Source organism: Daktulosphaira vitifoliae, unplaced genomic scaffold (genome assembly GCF_025091365.1).
Source record: "Daktulosphaira vitifoliae isolate Bord-2020 unplaced genomic scaffold, ASM2509136v1 Scaffold_2, whole genome shotgun sequence".
NCBI lineage: Eukaryota > Metazoa > Arthropoda > Insecta > Hemiptera > Phylloxeridae > Daktulosphaira > Daktulosphaira vitifoliae.
The window spans coordinates 33,394,795-33,412,669 of NW_026099573.1; the positions used below are offsets into that span (position 1 = coordinate 33,394,795).

General features: G+C 27.7%; 1 protein-coding gene across 1 annotated transcript in view; it reads right to left on the reverse strand.

Annotated features, from left to right (window-relative positions):
* The window catches only part of LOC126897433 (uncharacterized), a 29,941-nt gene extending 13,251 nt beyond the window's left edge, over nucleotides 1–16,690 (reverse strand). Inside the window, exons 1-4 of the mRNA XM_050671012.1 lie at nucleotides 16,667–16,690; nucleotides 13,747–13,773; nucleotides 13,625–13,679; nucleotides 10,154–11,743 (exon numbers count right to left, since the gene is read on the reverse strand). Coding sequence (XP_050526969.1) covers nucleotides 10,154–11,743; nucleotides 13,625–13,679; nucleotides 13,747–13,773; nucleotides 16,667–16,675 — 1,681 coding nt within the window. The 5' untranslated portion in view covers nucleotides 16,676–16,690. The remainder of the gene's footprint in view (nucleotides 1–10,153; nucleotides 11,744–13,624; nucleotides 13,680–13,746; nucleotides 13,774–16,666) is intronic.
* Between the last annotated feature and the right edge of the window lie 1,185 nt (nucleotides 16,691–17,875).

A 17,875-nucleotide genomic window follows, 5' to 3' on the forward strand; every position in this document is an offset into this window, starting at 1 on the left:
ATCAATAATGTCGTCGTGCCGTCGTTAAAACCCATTTAAAAAAAAATGAACATAAACTAAAATGGTAAACTTACCACACTTAACAGATTTAAATAATGTAAAATAGAATTTACCTTCGTTAAATATCAAACACGATATTATGAATAAAATAGTTATAATTTGCCATTTCTGCAATAAAACAAAATAATTTTTTAAATTTTGAATAGATACTTTAGGTAAAGTGTATTACTCACCATCATTTTCACTGCAAGTTTTAAATTTTGAATAACTAATGACAATTTGTAGGTTATTTGGGTGTATAAATATATAATCACCGACATAATAAAAATTATTTTATATTTTTAAATTTAAAAACGCATTTCAAGCAAATATTAAAGTATACCTTTCAAAATTTTTATTTTTAGTCAAACTATTGACACACAAGTTGAAAAAAACAGTTAAATCAGCATTAGTAGTGACATTTTTTTGTTTTAATAGAAATAGGCGAATTATTAATACTATTGAACATACTTACATTTTATCGTGTTAAAATAAAATCAAACTGTTCTTTAGGGATCTATTAATAATAAAACAAATAAAAAATTACCTATATCTATAACAAAAGCTTACATACNAATAAAACAAAATTAAAAATTACCTTTATCTATAACAAAAGCTTACATACTTAGTTGTCGTATTTGCTTTACTATGATGTGTTTTTTCTATTTTTGTGTCTGTTACCACTTTTTCTCAGCTCTCACCAAACCGATTTCTTTCAATGATACGTCAAAAGATCACAAATCGTATCTAGTCGAAGACATTACCCTCAAAAATTGAAAAAATTTCCCTCGTTCCCCGTAAATGGGGGAAATCTTCAAAAAAATTACAAACTTAAAAATCGCTAATTTTCGAAATGTTTTCAATTTTTTTTACTTAAAACTGCCATAACTTTTTCAAAAATGAACAAATAAATATAATTTTCTTTTTATAGATGCTTGATATCTTTACCTATCATTTGGTATATATTTTTTTTTATAAATTTAACCCTTTATCAGCCCACAGGAGGGGATTCAAAATGACAACTTTTTTACAAAAAAGAGGTTAAAATTTTTTTTTTCATAATAAATTACATTACATTATCTTTAATTTAAGATATATATAAAAGTGTCAGACCTTTCAGAACACTTTCAAAAGTTAATTTTTTGTGAAAAATTGTCATTTTAAATCCTCCCTTATGGGCATGTAAAGGGTTAAATTTATTAAAAAATATACCAAATGATAGGTAAAGATATCAAGCATCTATAAAAAAATGTATGTTGATATGTTCATTTTTGAAAAAGTTATGGCAGTTTTTAATAAAAAAAATTGAAAAAATGTCGAAAATTAGCGATTTTTAAATTTGTAATTTTTTTGGAGTATTCCCCCATTTACGAGGAACGACAGAAATATTTTTTAATTTTTGAAGGTAATATATTCGACTAGATACGATTTATGATCTTTTGAAGTATTGTTAAAAGAAATCGGTTCGGTGAGAGCTGAGAAAAAGTGGTAACAGACACACACAAAAAAAAAAAATTATAAAAAAAAAAACAGTATCATAGTAAAACCAATACCTTCTCAGCTTCACATCGAAGCTAAAAAAATAAATTTGGACTGCAGTTATGATTACAGTATCTAATAAAGACTTCAAAGGTTATGTATTTTTATCAAGATCAGTAAAAATGAGTGATGATGATTTGATAAATTATAATGAAAATATTGGATCAAATTTCTTTAAATTTGAATTAAAAGGCAGAGATGAACAATGATGTATATTTGATATTATATAAACAATTTTTTTTTACATTGTTAATATTTAAAATAATATTAACACATTAAAAGTATCTAATGTGATATTCATTTATATTACATGAATATATTATTTTATTTTCTGTATTTTCTTGGATATCATCTGTTTGATTAATAATAATTATTATTATTACATTAATACAAATAAATATATGTTTATTTAATGGAAAAAACTGTTATTATTTTAATTTTCCTTGTTAAACAATATCAAATACTATATATACAATTTACTACCGTAATTAACCAGTAATATATGTTTATTTTTCAACATACGTGTGGTCCTTCTTATGGAAGCAATCATGTGTGTAAGTGTGTATATGTGTTTCTGTCAAGAGCAAACCGTTGAGTACTACATAAATTTCATGCATTTCGAATAAAATTAACGACTTTAATGTTTAATTAAAAATAAAACCATCGTGTTTTCAGTAAACGGTGTACAATGTGTTTACAATGAATGTGTATACATTCATTATCATTTACCAACACATAAAATAATTATAAGTTAATCAACTGTTTTTATAGCATTCTATACAACTAACAAACCAATTGCAATAATAAAAACTGTCAGACATGATCTAACATCTTTATAAATATGGTCAGCTTTGTTACTGTATTATTCGCTGCATTGGTGATGGCGGTGGTAGTCATTAAATACATAAGCACAAGTACATCGTATATCGCGATCAAAATGACCTAAATATATCGAGTGGTCTGAGAAAAAAAGTATTCAGGTTTCTACATGTTAAGCGGGCTATATATTATCAATCAAATAATAGCAATCGTAATGAATGACAGTTCGATTGATGTCTGATGATTGTCATACACATACAACCTATGGTTAATCAATATTGACAGTTCTCATTTTTATTCAAAGCAGTCTCTGTGTATACTCTCTCTACACTTTTCGATTACAATGGATGAAAATGAGCATAAAATAAGATAAAGACAATTGAAAATGCTCTTATCGCTATTACAATATATCTAGCATGAGAAATAAAGAAGAAAAATTATATTTGAGACCTCATTAACAAAAACTTTATTAACTTAAAAATATATATATCGTAATGCTTAAAGTGTTATTGAATATTGAGTATCTGATAACAGATCAGAAAATTTATTATGAGATGCAATTGGTCATAATTGTTGAGTGCTTGGAAAAGTTGAAGAAATATCAGTCAATAGAATTGATATGGCAGTGTGTCGACAAAAAGTTAATGGAGTTGAAAAACGAGAATCTGTGCAAACATGATTTATCAATATCGAATGGCGGTGTAAAGTTTTTAATCGAGCCTCAAATAGAATGTCATTTATTGCTTTTTGGGCAAAAAGTTTTTGTTCTGGGTCAAGTTTTTCTAATTCTATTGCTCAAATTTTGGCTAGGATATCATTATCAGAATTAGCTACAGTGAATCGATTACATGCAAATTCCAATAAACTATATCTCCTTGTTTTTTCAAAATCACCTTTTTTGGCTATTTTTTTTTTTTTTTTTTGGGGTCCACCTAGTTTCGGTAAAGAGTTAACTACATCCATTTCGGCCCCATCACAATTGCCTACAGTCTTCAAAAATTTCAATAATTTTATTTTATATTTAGATGCCAGCATCCGAAGAAGAATGGAAAACAAGTGTTCGAAAAGAAGAGAAATTTTAATCATTGTTTGGGCTCAATCGACGGCAAACACATAGACTCTATGTGTTTGACGTCGATTCTTGAAGTTTTGTGTTGTCTTTGCTATGACATAGACAACATAAAACCTCATGAAATTGGCTCTTATTACTTCAACTATAAACATAATTTTAGCATTGTTTTAATGGCAGTTTGTAATGTCAACTATGAATTCATGATAATGGATATTGGTTCAAATGGAAGATTATCAGATGGGGGAGCATTTTCAGATACATTGATTTCTAAACATCTTCAAAAAAAAAAACGAGTCACCTGAACCAGATCTTTTACCCGGTATTGATTGCAATATACCCTATATCTTCGTGGTTGATGATGCTTTTCCATTGTCCGTTAATTTGATGAAACCTTACTCACTAAGAAATCTAATAAAAGAAAAACGTATTTTCAACTATACGCTGTCAAAAGCCCGAAGAGTTATTGAAAATTCATTTGGAATACTTTCATCAAGATTTAGAATACTTTTAAAAATTATCAATCTCAGTCCTGGAAAGCTACAATAATTTTTCAAACTTGTTGTCATTTACACAATTATTTACCGAAAAAAAATATGGACATTATTTTGCAATAGAGTTTTGATACGAAAAATATATTGACAGGAGAAGTGGACCAGGAACTTGGAGAAGTGAAAATCATAATTTAACTGAGCTACAACCTGTCCAAAGTTGAAACTCGCCTTCAATTGGCAAAGAAATTAGGGATCAATTTTGTCATTACTTCAATACTAGCGGAGCGGTTCATCGTCGATATAATATGATTTAAATATTAATAAAAACTGTATAAGTATTTGAAATTACAATTTTAATTAAATGATTTTATTTATTCTTTCAAACCCTACAGTTATTACTAAGAACAGGAAAACTGTTTACATTTTATACTAATTTTACTCAAAAATAATTATGTAAGTACCCATATGAAAAAATAATAGATAGTTAAAACAATTAAAAAAATACAACAGTATTCTTTTTATTAAAATTTAAAAGAACTTTTTACAAAAACATTATTTCTTGGTAGTTAAATAGTGAAATTCATATACAAAAATAAACACTTGTATTGCAGAAAAGTTATTTCAAGTATGAAAAAAGTGAAAACTTTTAAAATAAACAATTAAAAAATATAATATTGATCTTTTTTAAAAAATCAATAAAAGAGATAAATAAATATTAATATAACTCTTTCATCTGATGAATCAATGCCAAAATAATTTACATATCTTATCGTCACCCTCGTCGTTCATAGTTGACGTACCACTGATTTGTATTTCATGATCACGAAGGAAATCTAGATCTTCGAAATACCACACTGAAGAAACATAAACATCTTCAACTCCTGCCCCTGACTTTTTGCTGTCTAAAACTTTTTTTAATTCACGACGATAGTTAGATCTGAAAGTATTAATTTTTTTTTTTTGTTGTTGTATTAATATCTACACTAGAATCGATCGTTTTTAGTTTTTCCGTCAATTTTTCGTAAGTGTCCTGCTTAAAAACCTGTTCTTACATAAATCACTTTTGACTTTCCACACAGCTGATAAACTTCTATATAATTGTATGAAATCACGCCAAAAGTCTTGATCATTTTTACCACACAGCATTTAACTGTTTTTGACTGATAAGTCATCAATCAATCCTATACACTATCATTCAGGAGTGGCAATCTACTCGAATGACTTCAAAACATCAAACAAGACTGAAATTCATCAGTCAAAAAATTTGATTGTCAATCTACATCATTCTTACCAATACACCGTCAGTCTTGACTATCAATCAAGAAGAATGTCGTTCAAAATGCTTAGTGTATGGCTCGCTTAAATGCTAGCCGTGTTGTCGCCAACGGACCGGTGTGTCAAACGACGGACGTATTGTCGGAAATTAGCCATCGTCGGAACTGGTACGCTAATTTTCGTCCGTAGCGTGAATTTCTGTTTTGTTGAGTGCGTTGCAACAATTTGTGTTCTTTTTACTGTATTATTCGTGAGTGTCAGCTACTATAATATTATGTAAATCTTTTTGTATTTTGGCGTCGACTAAACCTGCCTTCAGTTTTCTTTAGCCCTTCGGGGCTGGTAATGTCTATATTTTTTAGAATGTTTTGAGCCATATTTTTTTAGTACGTCGTGCCATTAGCACGTGTGATGAATTTATTTTTATTATTAAATTTTTTTTGTAGGTGTCCCTATTTTTTTTTATTTAGGTCCCTTAACATGATAGGCGCGTTCAAATACCACCTATCATGTTATAAATATTTTTTTTGTGATTTTATTTTATATATAGATTTTATATTATGTTTTATGGGGTGATTGTGTATTAGGATGGATCAAAAAATGTCGTTCTTCGAAAATTTAATGAGAACCATTTTAAATTTATTTTAAACATTAAAATAGGCATTTTGTGAAAATTTGTTTTTTTTTTAAAAAATTTTACTGGTGGCTCAACGTCTTTTTAGTATTTTTACTAAAAATCCAAAATACAAAAAAATTACCTCTGTTATTTAATTTTTAGTTAAATATTATGATTAGGACATCAAAACAGTTTGATTTTTACTGTAGAATACAAATTTTCTAGCTTCAAAATATTAAATTAAAAATTGATAGCGTAGATATCATAATTAAAGTCATTATATGGTATATTTTTAGTAGGTCTCAAGTAAGCTTAAATTTTTAACAAAATTTTTTTTTATGCAGTTTGGGTGATATTTATTAATATTATAAGCAGAAAAAAAATTCTTCACTAATCTTAAAAACTTATACTTTTTTTGTAATTAATGCATAAGCTAAGATATTCGATATTCTTGAAAATATGAACAACTGACGAATATCTTTACATACTTTTCAAATATTTTTTTTTTTAATTAAACAATTCATTTTTTATTCAATGTAATAAATAATATAAAAATATTGGTTTGTATTATGCAAAAATTATACATCAATATAAATTTAATTAAAATTATAAATGAATATAACAAAAATTATGAAAAAGAAAAAAATTATTTTGAGTTTTATTGATATCTCAAAAACTAATGTTGAATCCTTATTTGTAATAAATTATCCAACAGAAAGAGGGAAAGCTTTAATAACGCAATTTAAATAATTGCATAACAATTGACGAGGATCAAAGACAATATTTACTACAAGTTGTAGAAGAGCATCGCAATGATTAGCCAGACTGTAGAAAGTTAGTTTTAATATCACCAAAAAAATGAAACTTACCTTCTTATTGTATTATATTTAATAACAAATTAATTGTTTAATTAAAAAAAAATATTTGAAAAGTATGTAAAGACAATCGTCAGTTATTCATATTTTCATGAATATCGTATATTTTAGCTTATGCATTAATTACAAAAAAAGTATAAGTTTTTAAGATTAGTGAAGAATTTTTTTTCTACTTATAATATACATAAATATCAGCCAAACTGCATAAAGAAAATTTTAAGATACTTGAGACCACCAGTAAAAATTTTATTAAAAATCTCAAATTTTCACAAAGTACCTATTTTATTATATAAAATAAATTTTAAATGGTTCTCATTAAAATTTCAAAGACCACCTTTTTTTAATTCACCCTAATGTATACATATGACAAAAATGCTTGGATCTAGAGCCTAATCGAGAGAACTTAAGCTATATATGACATTACTACGTCCAGTTATAACTTACAAAGTAGAAACGTGGCCACTACGAAAAGAAGATGAAAGAAAGCTGATAGTATGAGAGAGAAGTGTTCTAAGGAAGATTTATGAACCTATGAAAGATATCAATAGCAATGATTGGAGGATAAGAATAAATAATGAGCTAGAACTACTCGTACTTTTCCATAAGCCGAATATAGTGGAGACAATAAGGAGTAAAACACTTAAGTGGGCTGGACATGCTTGGCGTAGCCAGAATCCCTTGCTACGTATGGTATTAGAAAAGGATCTAACAGGGAAGATGCCCTTGGGGAGATCTCGTATGAGATGGGAGGATCTAGTTAAAAAAGATGTAAGTATTTTAAGTGGACGATCAAATTGGATGGAACGAGCATCCGACAGAGATGGTTGGAGGGAGGGGTGTTTGACGTAATAGCCATAGTGGCCGTTTACTCTAAGAAGAAGAAGAGTAAGACTTATATAGTTCTTTTTTAAAACTGCATCTTCTCTACATTAGGTATTTGCTTTTATTATAAAAATCAAATTGAATAATCACAACTAATATTCTAATTTATGCGTTTAACAAATAAAATTATATGTATAATCCATCTAATTTTTTATAAAAATAGATTGAAGTATCAACTTCAGATTTTCAAATGGCAACCCTATTTTTTTTCTATACCATTAGATTTGGTTTAATAAAAAAGAAATTTTTATTATTTAGAAAATTCATTCTATGTGCTCTAGGCTCTCTAAAGTTTAGGCCCTAAACTTTAGAGTATACTATGAAAAAATTTACATGATTATAAGAGACGCTAGGTTATAGAGTCAATAATTGATAAGCGCTACCGGATTGAAGCTATGCGATATAGTGCGGTAAAAGCATAGATATATTTTTATAATGTTGAAAAAATATTTTCATGGCGTAATCTTTGATCCTATGATCAAAATGTTTGGTTATTATTACTATAAGATAAGTTGTCACGGAATAAAATATTGAAGTTTTTACAAAAATAATAAACATTTTGTTAGATTGTCGCTTATCAATTATGATCTTATTTGTATCAGTCACATATAACCAAATGGATTATATGCATTTAATTGAAAAGTTGTATATTTTACTCAAGTATAAAGTTGAAAATTTAAAATCGAAAATCGACAATTTTAACACAAAAATATCATTTTTTTAACTACGGCAGCCGTTTGCATGCAGAAGATAAAGTGTCGGGAGAAACTTTTTTTTTTCATTTTATAGTACATAACATAAGCTTTCTTTTGGTATATGTTTAAAAGACGCAGTATTTCCGGAAATTTTTCAAAAGTTAAATTGAAAAAGTGAGTTTTTGTAAAAAAGTTGCTATTTTAAATCCCTCCCTCCCCGTGAGCAGATTAAGTGTTAAATTTTCAAAAAAATGATATAAAATTAAAGGATAATATCTAGGGTTTTAATATAAAAAAAATTATGTTGATTTGTTTATTTTTGAAAAAGTTATGGAAGTTTTAAGAAAAAAAAACTGAAAAAAATGGCAAAATTTACCGATTTTAAAAATTGTAATTTTTTTTAAGATTTCCCCCATTTGTGGGGTACAAGGGAAAATTTTTCAATTTTTAAGTCTAATGTCTTCAACTAGATACGATTTGTGATCTTTTAACGTATCATTGAAAGAAATCGGTTCGGTGAGAGCTGAGAAAAAGTGGTAACAGACATAAAAATAGAAAAAAACACATCATGGTAAAATTAATAACTTCTCAGCTACGCATCGAAGCTAAAACAATTTATTTGAAATTTAAATTCATTTGTTTAAAAGAACATATTTCTACTGTTTGTTTTATTTAAGATAAGTAGATATACTTTAATTTTTAAACAATATATCGACGGGTGAAGGAGTTAATTAATTCTGATGAATTCGAGGTACAAAATTTTATTTATTTAACTAATGCTTGATTTGTGGAAAATAAAAGAGAGCCCCTAAACTAAGTCTAAAAATTAGTATTCTTGAGTATTAATAATTGTCACAATGTGATACTGGACTTAGGCTACAAAAAGAGCATTACAATTTCTATAAATTCATAAGAGAATAAAAAAAATTTAACTTAAGTACCACATAAACTATTATTATAATCAAAATACTAAAAAAAAGTTATTGATATAACTTTATTTGATACTTCATAATATTTTATTATTATAATCATTATCATTAATTATTATTATTAGTATAACATATTGTAATACTTTCAAAATTTTTTTTTGATTTCATTTAGATACAATATAAATATTGGATAAAACCATTCCGGTTATTTTATTTTAAAAATAAAATTTGTTAACATAAATAAATATAATAAAAATTATGATATTTAAACAGGAAATTAATTAGGACATCCATTTTCGGTAGCATAGTTAATTATATCAGTATGACCATTTCGAGTCGCTTCAGAAATGGTACCACTACTCCATGGACAATTATTTTCATGCGCATATTCTAAGCATAACAATTGATTATTTGCAGCAGCAAGTCTTGTTGTGCTTTCGTCCCATTTACAACCATTATTGTGAGCATATATTAAACAGCCTAAATTGCCATTTGCAACAGTTACACCCTTAGTTCCTTCATCCCATTGACACCCATTTTTATGTGCAAATATCAAACAGTTAATATAATTACTCGCAGCAGCTTCCCTTGTTGTGCCTTCATCCCACGGACACCCATTTTCGTGAGCATATTTTAGACAGTTTAAATGTCCATTTGCTGCAGCCCCTCTCATAGTACCTTCAACCCAATCACAACCATGTCTACGAGCATATGCTAAGCAATATAAATTACCATGCACAGCTGCTGCAGCCATTGTATCTTCATCCCAATTACATTTCATAGCATGAGCATATACCAAGCAATTTAAACAGTTACTTGCTGCAGCAGCTCTAGTTGTACCCTCATCCCAAACACATCCATTTTCGTAGGCATATTTCAAACATTTGAAACAACTACTTGCTGCAGCAGCTCTAGTTGTACCCTCATCCCATACACATCCATTTTCGTGGGCATATTTTAAACATTCGATGCAACCACTTGCCGCAGCAACTCTTGTTGTACCCTCATCCCATTTACCAACATTTTTATGTATATATTTTAAACAATCAATACAACCACTTGCTGCAGCATCTCGAATTGATCCTACACCAAACATACTTCCATTTTTGTGAATATATTTTATAATATCTAGATTACCCTTTACAATAGCACTTCTCATGATATTTTGATTCCATTTACAGCCATTTTCAAATGCATATTTTAAGCATTCTAAATTACCGCTTGAAGCAGCTGCTTCTGTTGTGCTTTCATCCCACGGACATTCCTTTTCATGTGCATATTTTAAAATTTTTATATCACCTCTTTTGGCAGCCGCAGTAGTTGTACGTTCATCCCATTTACAGTCATTTTTAAAAGCATATTTTAAACATTCTAAATGACCATTGGTTGCAGCTGCTTCTGTTGTGCTTTCATCCCACGGACATCCTTTTTGATGAGCATATTTTAAAATTTTTATATCACCTCTTTTAGCAGCCGCAGTAGTTGTACGTTCATCCCATTTACAGTCATTTTCAAAAGCATATTTTAAACATTCTAAATGACCATTGGTTGCAGCTGCTTCTGTTGTGCTTTCATCCCACGGACATCCTTTTTGATGAGCATATTTTAAAATTTTTATATCACCTCTTTTAGCAGCCGCAGTAGTTGTACGTTCATCCCATTTACAGTCATTTTCAAAAGCATATTTTAAACATTCTAAATGACCATTGGTTGCAGCTGCTTCTGTTGTGCTTTCATCCCACGGACATTCATTTTCATGTGCATATTTTAAGATACTTAAATGACCATTATAGGCAGCTAATTTAGTTGTGGTTTCATCCCATGGACATGCATTTTCATGTAAATATTTAAAATTTTCAAGATTACCATTTGTGGCAACTATGTAAGTTGAACTCATATTGCAAGGATATCCATTTTCAAGGACATATTTTAAAATTTCTAGATCATCTTTTACGGCAGCCATAAAAATTGTGAATTCATTGAATTTGTATCCATTTTCGTGCAAATATTTTAATATTTCTAGATTGCCATTTGAAATAGATTTTTTTGCAATATTTAATTCATTCCATTTACAGCCATTTTCATAAGCATATTTTAAACATTCAAAATTATTGTTAGAAGCAGCTGCTTCTGTTGTGCTTTCATCCCATGGACATTCCTTTTCATGTGCATATTTTAAAATTCTTAAATCACCTCTTTTGGCAGCCGCAGTAGTTGTACGTTCATCCCATTTACAGTCATTTTCAAAGGCATATTTTAAGCATTCTAAATGACCATATGTTGCAGCTGCTTCTGGTGTGCTTTCATCCCACGGACATCCTTTTTGATGAGCATATTTTAAACATTCTAAATACCCATTAGAAGCATAAGCTATTGCTACGTTTTCATGCCATTTACATCCATTTTCATAAGCATTTTTTAAGTTTTCTAAATATCTATTTTCTGCTGTTCTCGTCGTATTTTCTTCAAATTGACATATTTGTTCGTCGTCTGAATTTTTAAATTGAATTGCTAAATGAACAAAATTATTAACTAATTTTGGAGTATTATCTAGATAACTAGGAAAGACATTTGAATTACATTTTATAATTTTTAAAGAAATTGTTAAATTTAAATTTGGGACTTTAATAAAAGCTCAAATTATGATTTTATAATATATTGTAGAAAATACAGAAGAGTCCAAGTATTTTTGTAATTTAATAGACCTAAAATACTCTTAATGTTATATTATTTGAATTCTATGGATCATTTAATCGAGTTACTTATGTTAATATAATTTTTTCTATAGTATCGGTGTATATTAGATGAATACAGTTGAGTTAAAAAATTTATTTGAATTAATTTTCATCTGTATAAAAATTAACTTTATATTATCCGGGTTTTTCAGACGAAAATAAAGATATCAAACCATTCTAATGACTCATTTATATCCACAGTTAAATTGTTCAATATATTATCAAAACTTTTTTCTAATAATCTAATATTGAAACAATTGTTACACCAATATGATGATACTCTATACTAAGTTTACAAGAAACATATGGTTTCCTATGTTATAGCATTTATAAATGTTGCAATTAAAAAGTTAATGCCTTTATAAGAGATAAATGATAAACCTAAAAAGTGTTTAACTACTTATAAATCAATAAGTAAATAATACTAAATAAAATTTTTATAAATAATTTAAGTTATTATTATTTTAGGAGACATTTAGTGGTCAAAGATAAATAAATCACCCTATGTATAGTATCAATAAATTATATAACTACTCCTTCTCATAAAAATATTGAACTCATACATTTTATAATGAAAAGGAGTATTAAAATATTTAAATAACATTATGTTAATGAATTTTAACATAATTTATTACAAAATTATTAAAAATAAATTATAAAATTACTATATATAAAAAATTGTCTGTAATAAATCTGAATTAAATTTTTGTTTATATCATTCTTCATGTGAATTCAAATAATTCTAAATAATTATCAATATTATAAATTATACAATTTATTTTTAAATCAATTTAAATAATTATTATTTTAATAATTTTTTTTAGTATTATTTATTTTTTTTTTAAGAATAACTAGTAAATTAACTTTTGTTAGTAATTACAAAATAGAACTAGTGCATTGAAACACACTGTTTGCAACTGTATTTAATTTATGTTTATAGATGACAACAAAGTAGATTTATGAAATAATATTTAATTTAATTAACATTTATATAAAGTAATTAAAAAATTGATATAGTAATATTCAAACTCAAAAGCATTGATTAATTTAAATCGTTCAAATGTTTAAAATTTTAGTTGTGTTTTATATTATATCTCATAATTATTTATTTAAATACATTTAATATATTTTTTTTTTTACTTAAAAATTAAATAAAATTAAAATTATTAATTTAAAACTAAAAAATATTAAAAATATTTAACTCAATAAGCCACAAAAAATTACTGAAAAATTGTGGATTTTTATTCGATTAAATATTTATTTGTACAATTATTTAGATAAAATTTCTCTTAACATTGGATGACATATGTGAGACTTTTACCGGGTCGATAATAACGCTTGTTGGAAAATTATTATAAGAGCAATTTAAGGCAGTTCAAAATTTCAAATTTGTTTTTCTTGACAAAGAGAATAACATGGGAAAATATACAAAATTAAAAAAAAAAAATTAATTAAAATCTTATCCTTAATCGATCACCCTTTATAACTAGGAGAGTAGCTTCGTAGCTAATATTAAGCAATTCTTAATGCATCGCTTTCAAAAAAAATACATCAACTACAATTAATNGTAGCTAATATTAAGCAATTCTTAATGCATCGCTTTCAAAAAAAATACATCAACTACAATTAATAGATAATAATTTAAAAAAGAATTTACCTTCATTTATTATCAAACAGGACGTAATGAACAAAGCATGTATCTTTTGCAAGTTCTACAATAAAATAAAATAATCTATTAGATTTCAATAAAGCTCACTCCAAGTAAGGTGTATTACTCACCTTCATTTTTACTCCAAGTGTTAAATTCTAAAAAATTAATGACAATTTGTCGGTTACTTTGGTGTATAAATATACAATCGCCAACATGATAAATATTATTTTATATTTTTAAATATAAAAAGATCATTTTTAGTAAATATTAAAGTATACTTTTCAAACAATTGTATTTTTAGTTACACTGTTCACATACAAGTTGAAAATAATAGTTAAATCGATATTAATAGGAACATTTATTTGATTTAATAAAAATTATTAATGCTAATAAAAATTTTTACTTATATTTTATCATGTTAAAATAAAATCAAACTGTGCTTTAGGGAAGTATTAATAATAATAAAATATTCAAATTACCCATGTTTATAACAAAAACATAGATAATTATTTGTTGGGCAAGATAAAGATTTTTCTTTTGTATTTAAAAGAGTACAAAAGTCATCAGGTTCTGACGTCTTTAATAACTTTCGGATTCAGCGAATATTCTGTTTTTTTTTCTTTAAATAGTTTTCACGGTTTTAAAATACGTTAATCGCATATTTTTTTCTATAATATTACATTGCATTTGATTTTCTGATAATATTGATATGGAAACAATTTCATTGAAAGATATGCAAAAATCACCTACTACATTTAATGAAATCTTAAATAGATACCTTATGAGTATCAATATAAATAAATCAAAAGTCATAGTAATAAGTAGAGAGATCAGAGTATTTATTGTTAACATACAATCAGATAATCATTTACTTAACCAAGTACAACGATATTGGTAGGTACATATCAACAAGATTAGATGACGTTATTTTCAAACTAAAAATAGGGGTTTCTATTGTGTTTTTAATATGAAAGTCAAAATTATATAGTTAAACAGAAAATAAGTATTTATTGAGAAACAATATAATTGTTAATGGTGCGAGTGCCGGTGATCGCACTCGCGAGTAGTGGACAATCCTCACTACGAATTTATAAAATATTTATCGATACGTAACACCTTTTTCCTTATGAAATTATAATACACTTAAGTAATTACTAACATATAAATAAATATTGAAATTTAATGAGGAAGTAAAATTTAGCTTATAGTTTACCGTTTATAACCAGATAAGATGTTCATTCTTATAGACTGAGGTGTTTACATAATGTAAAATTAGTTGTTATCATTTGTAGTCAGATGGAGAGAAATGCTGAATAGATTTTTTAATTTTAACAAGTTGGGGAGATTTATTACAAAGCGGTACGGTTGATTCTGTGTGGTCATTGTTGTCTATGTTTGTATTTTCACCTACGTGGGATAACGAGCCACTTGTTTTGTTTAATGGCCAAATTTGGTCGTCGTGTCTTGTCCATGTGGGACTTTGATTAAACGTAAATTTGTGTATTTTGTCACTTATGTTTTTAGTGACAGTAGCTTTTTGACAGTTTTCTCTCATGTTTCTATAATCTTTTATAAGTACACAAGCACCCACTTTTACGTTTATGTTTCTATTCCCCCCATATTTTATTTGAGAAATTAGACTATCTTCTACTACCTAATTAGTACTAGGTATTAGTAAATCAAATATTGTTTTATCCGAATGCCCTAACATTAACATAGCCGGCGTCTCGTGTGTTGAATGCGGTATGTTTCTATGCATCAGCAAAAATTTGTTTAACTGGTTTATAGATAATGATTATTTTTTTCTCAAGAATTGTTTAATCATTTTGACACCAGATTCAGCGCAACCATTTGATGCAGGATGTAATGATGCAGCCATTAAATGTCTAATATCTACTTTTTTACAGCAGTTTTAAAATTCAATGCCGCTAAAACATTTCGCCCCGTCTATTGTTATTCTACGTGAATTCCAAAACGAACGATTAATTCTGAAAATTTTGTAATAACAGTTTGCGCATTCATGCAATTAACCGGAAATGCCTCTAACCATTATGAAGTTACGACTACAAATATCAAAAAAAATTTATTTTTTTGCGGCCCTAAATAATCACAATGCACCCTAGTCCATAGCCTTTGAGGTCATCTCCACGGAGTAATTGTTGATTTCGGTAGATTTGGCCTAGCGTTTGTACATTCATGACAATCACGAACCATATTTTCAAAGTCCTTGTCAATTGTTGGGCACTAAAAATATGATCGTTCTAAGATCATACTGGTCAAACCTATGTGACACGAGTGTAGTTCAGCTAGGATATTTTTTTGAAATTTTTACGGAATTTTCACACGATAAACACCCTTGTTCCAAAGATATTTCATTTTTGCAAGTGACATACGGTTTTAACTCGCTGTTAAGTGTAAAATCGTCACTCCATTCAATTATTTTTGTTGCTTATAGGACTCTTGACATAATTTGATCTTTATTTATTTATTTATTTTTTCAATGCTTTTATCGGCTCCATTAAGGATCATAGCGGCCTCTCCCAAAGGATGAAGTTATCTTAAACATTTATGCTCCGAACGATCTGTTCGGCAAATGAAGCCGCCCATTACCGTATTTCGAACCCGATGCAGTGCGCGCCATGCGCCGAGTTACCGACTCGACCACACCGTCCTTTATATATTTCAATTTTAATTTTAGACCAGTCTAATGGGAACGGTGAATTTTCATGAATAAAATTTAAATGAGTGCTATCGTCATTGTCCCCATTATTGCTATTAGGATGATCGATTTTGATTCTCGAAAGAAATTCAGCTTTATTTTTTCCAAATTAATGTACTTAATGTCAAAATCAAATAATGATAAAAAATATGCCCATCGTTGTAAACGATTTTCTGCGTATATTGAAATACCTTTTTTATCTCCGAATAAGTGTATTAATGGTTTATAATCACTAATTAAAGTAAATTTTTTTGCATAGAGAAAATCATAGAATTTTTGAATACCGAATATTATAGCTAGTCCTTTTTTTTCTATTTGTGGAAACTTACACTCGGCATCAGACAGTATTCGTGAAACTGAAGCTACTAGATTTTCAGAATTATCAGGATACACATGTGATAAAACTGCACCTAGTACATACAAAGAAGAGTCTACTATTAGTTTAAATGGTCATTTTTGATCAAAATGTGATAATGTGTGCCTTGATATAAGAATTTTTAAATTTTTTTTATATGCATCGTCACAATTTGATGACCTGTGCCATTTTATACTATTGCGTAGAAGCGTGTATAGTAGTTTTAATATTTAAGGTGCGTTTGGAATAAATTTTATTTAATACGTTACTAAACCTAAAATATATTTTAATGTCTGTTTGTATTTTTGGAAAGGCTGCGTTTCGGATTACATCAATGTGTTTTATTAACGTATGTAAACCTTTTGCATTTATTCTATCACCCAAATACTCAATTGATTTTATGTAAAAATTTACTTTTCTTTAACTTTATCCTCAAACCGCAACTATGCAAAACATACAATAATTTACCTAATCTTATGTTATGTTCCTAAATTTACAGCTGTTATTGAAAAACTTGACCAAAATTCTCCTTCAAATTTAGAGATGTCCCCTCACTCAACCGAGTTCATTCCCACGCTCCCGTTCGGACACGTGGCGGTTGCACATTTGATTGCGATCTACACCACTCATCCCTCCNACACGTGGCGGTTGCACATTTGATTGCGATCTACACCACTCATCCCTCCCTCAAAATTTAGGAAGAGATTAAACACTTAAAGTTTTCCTTGTTGCACTTTTGGAGTGGTTATTTTTCACGATCTGAAATAATAGTGGGAAGAAATGTAGAGGACCCCCTCTTAACAATTTTATTTTATTTTTTATATAAAAGATAAGATTATTAACGTAACATGGTTATAGAGGATCATTAACTATTATAGTCTACCTATAATTATATTTTATTTGCAAAAATGCCTTACCCCCACTAAAATTATATTTGATATTTATATGCTTATTAGCAGAATTTTGACTAATCAGTGTTCATTATCGTGTCTCGTCACTACAGTTATTTCAACAAATAACTTGTGTTTATTTTATTCGTGTACAATCAGTTTTCTACTGTCATTAAAGTAAATATAATTGTTATTTCTATTTCATTTATAAAATGAATAAATCATTAACGTACAGCCTAACAAGTTTCCTCAAATAAAAGAAACAAATAGACGTTAAAATCGTTAAAAACTCA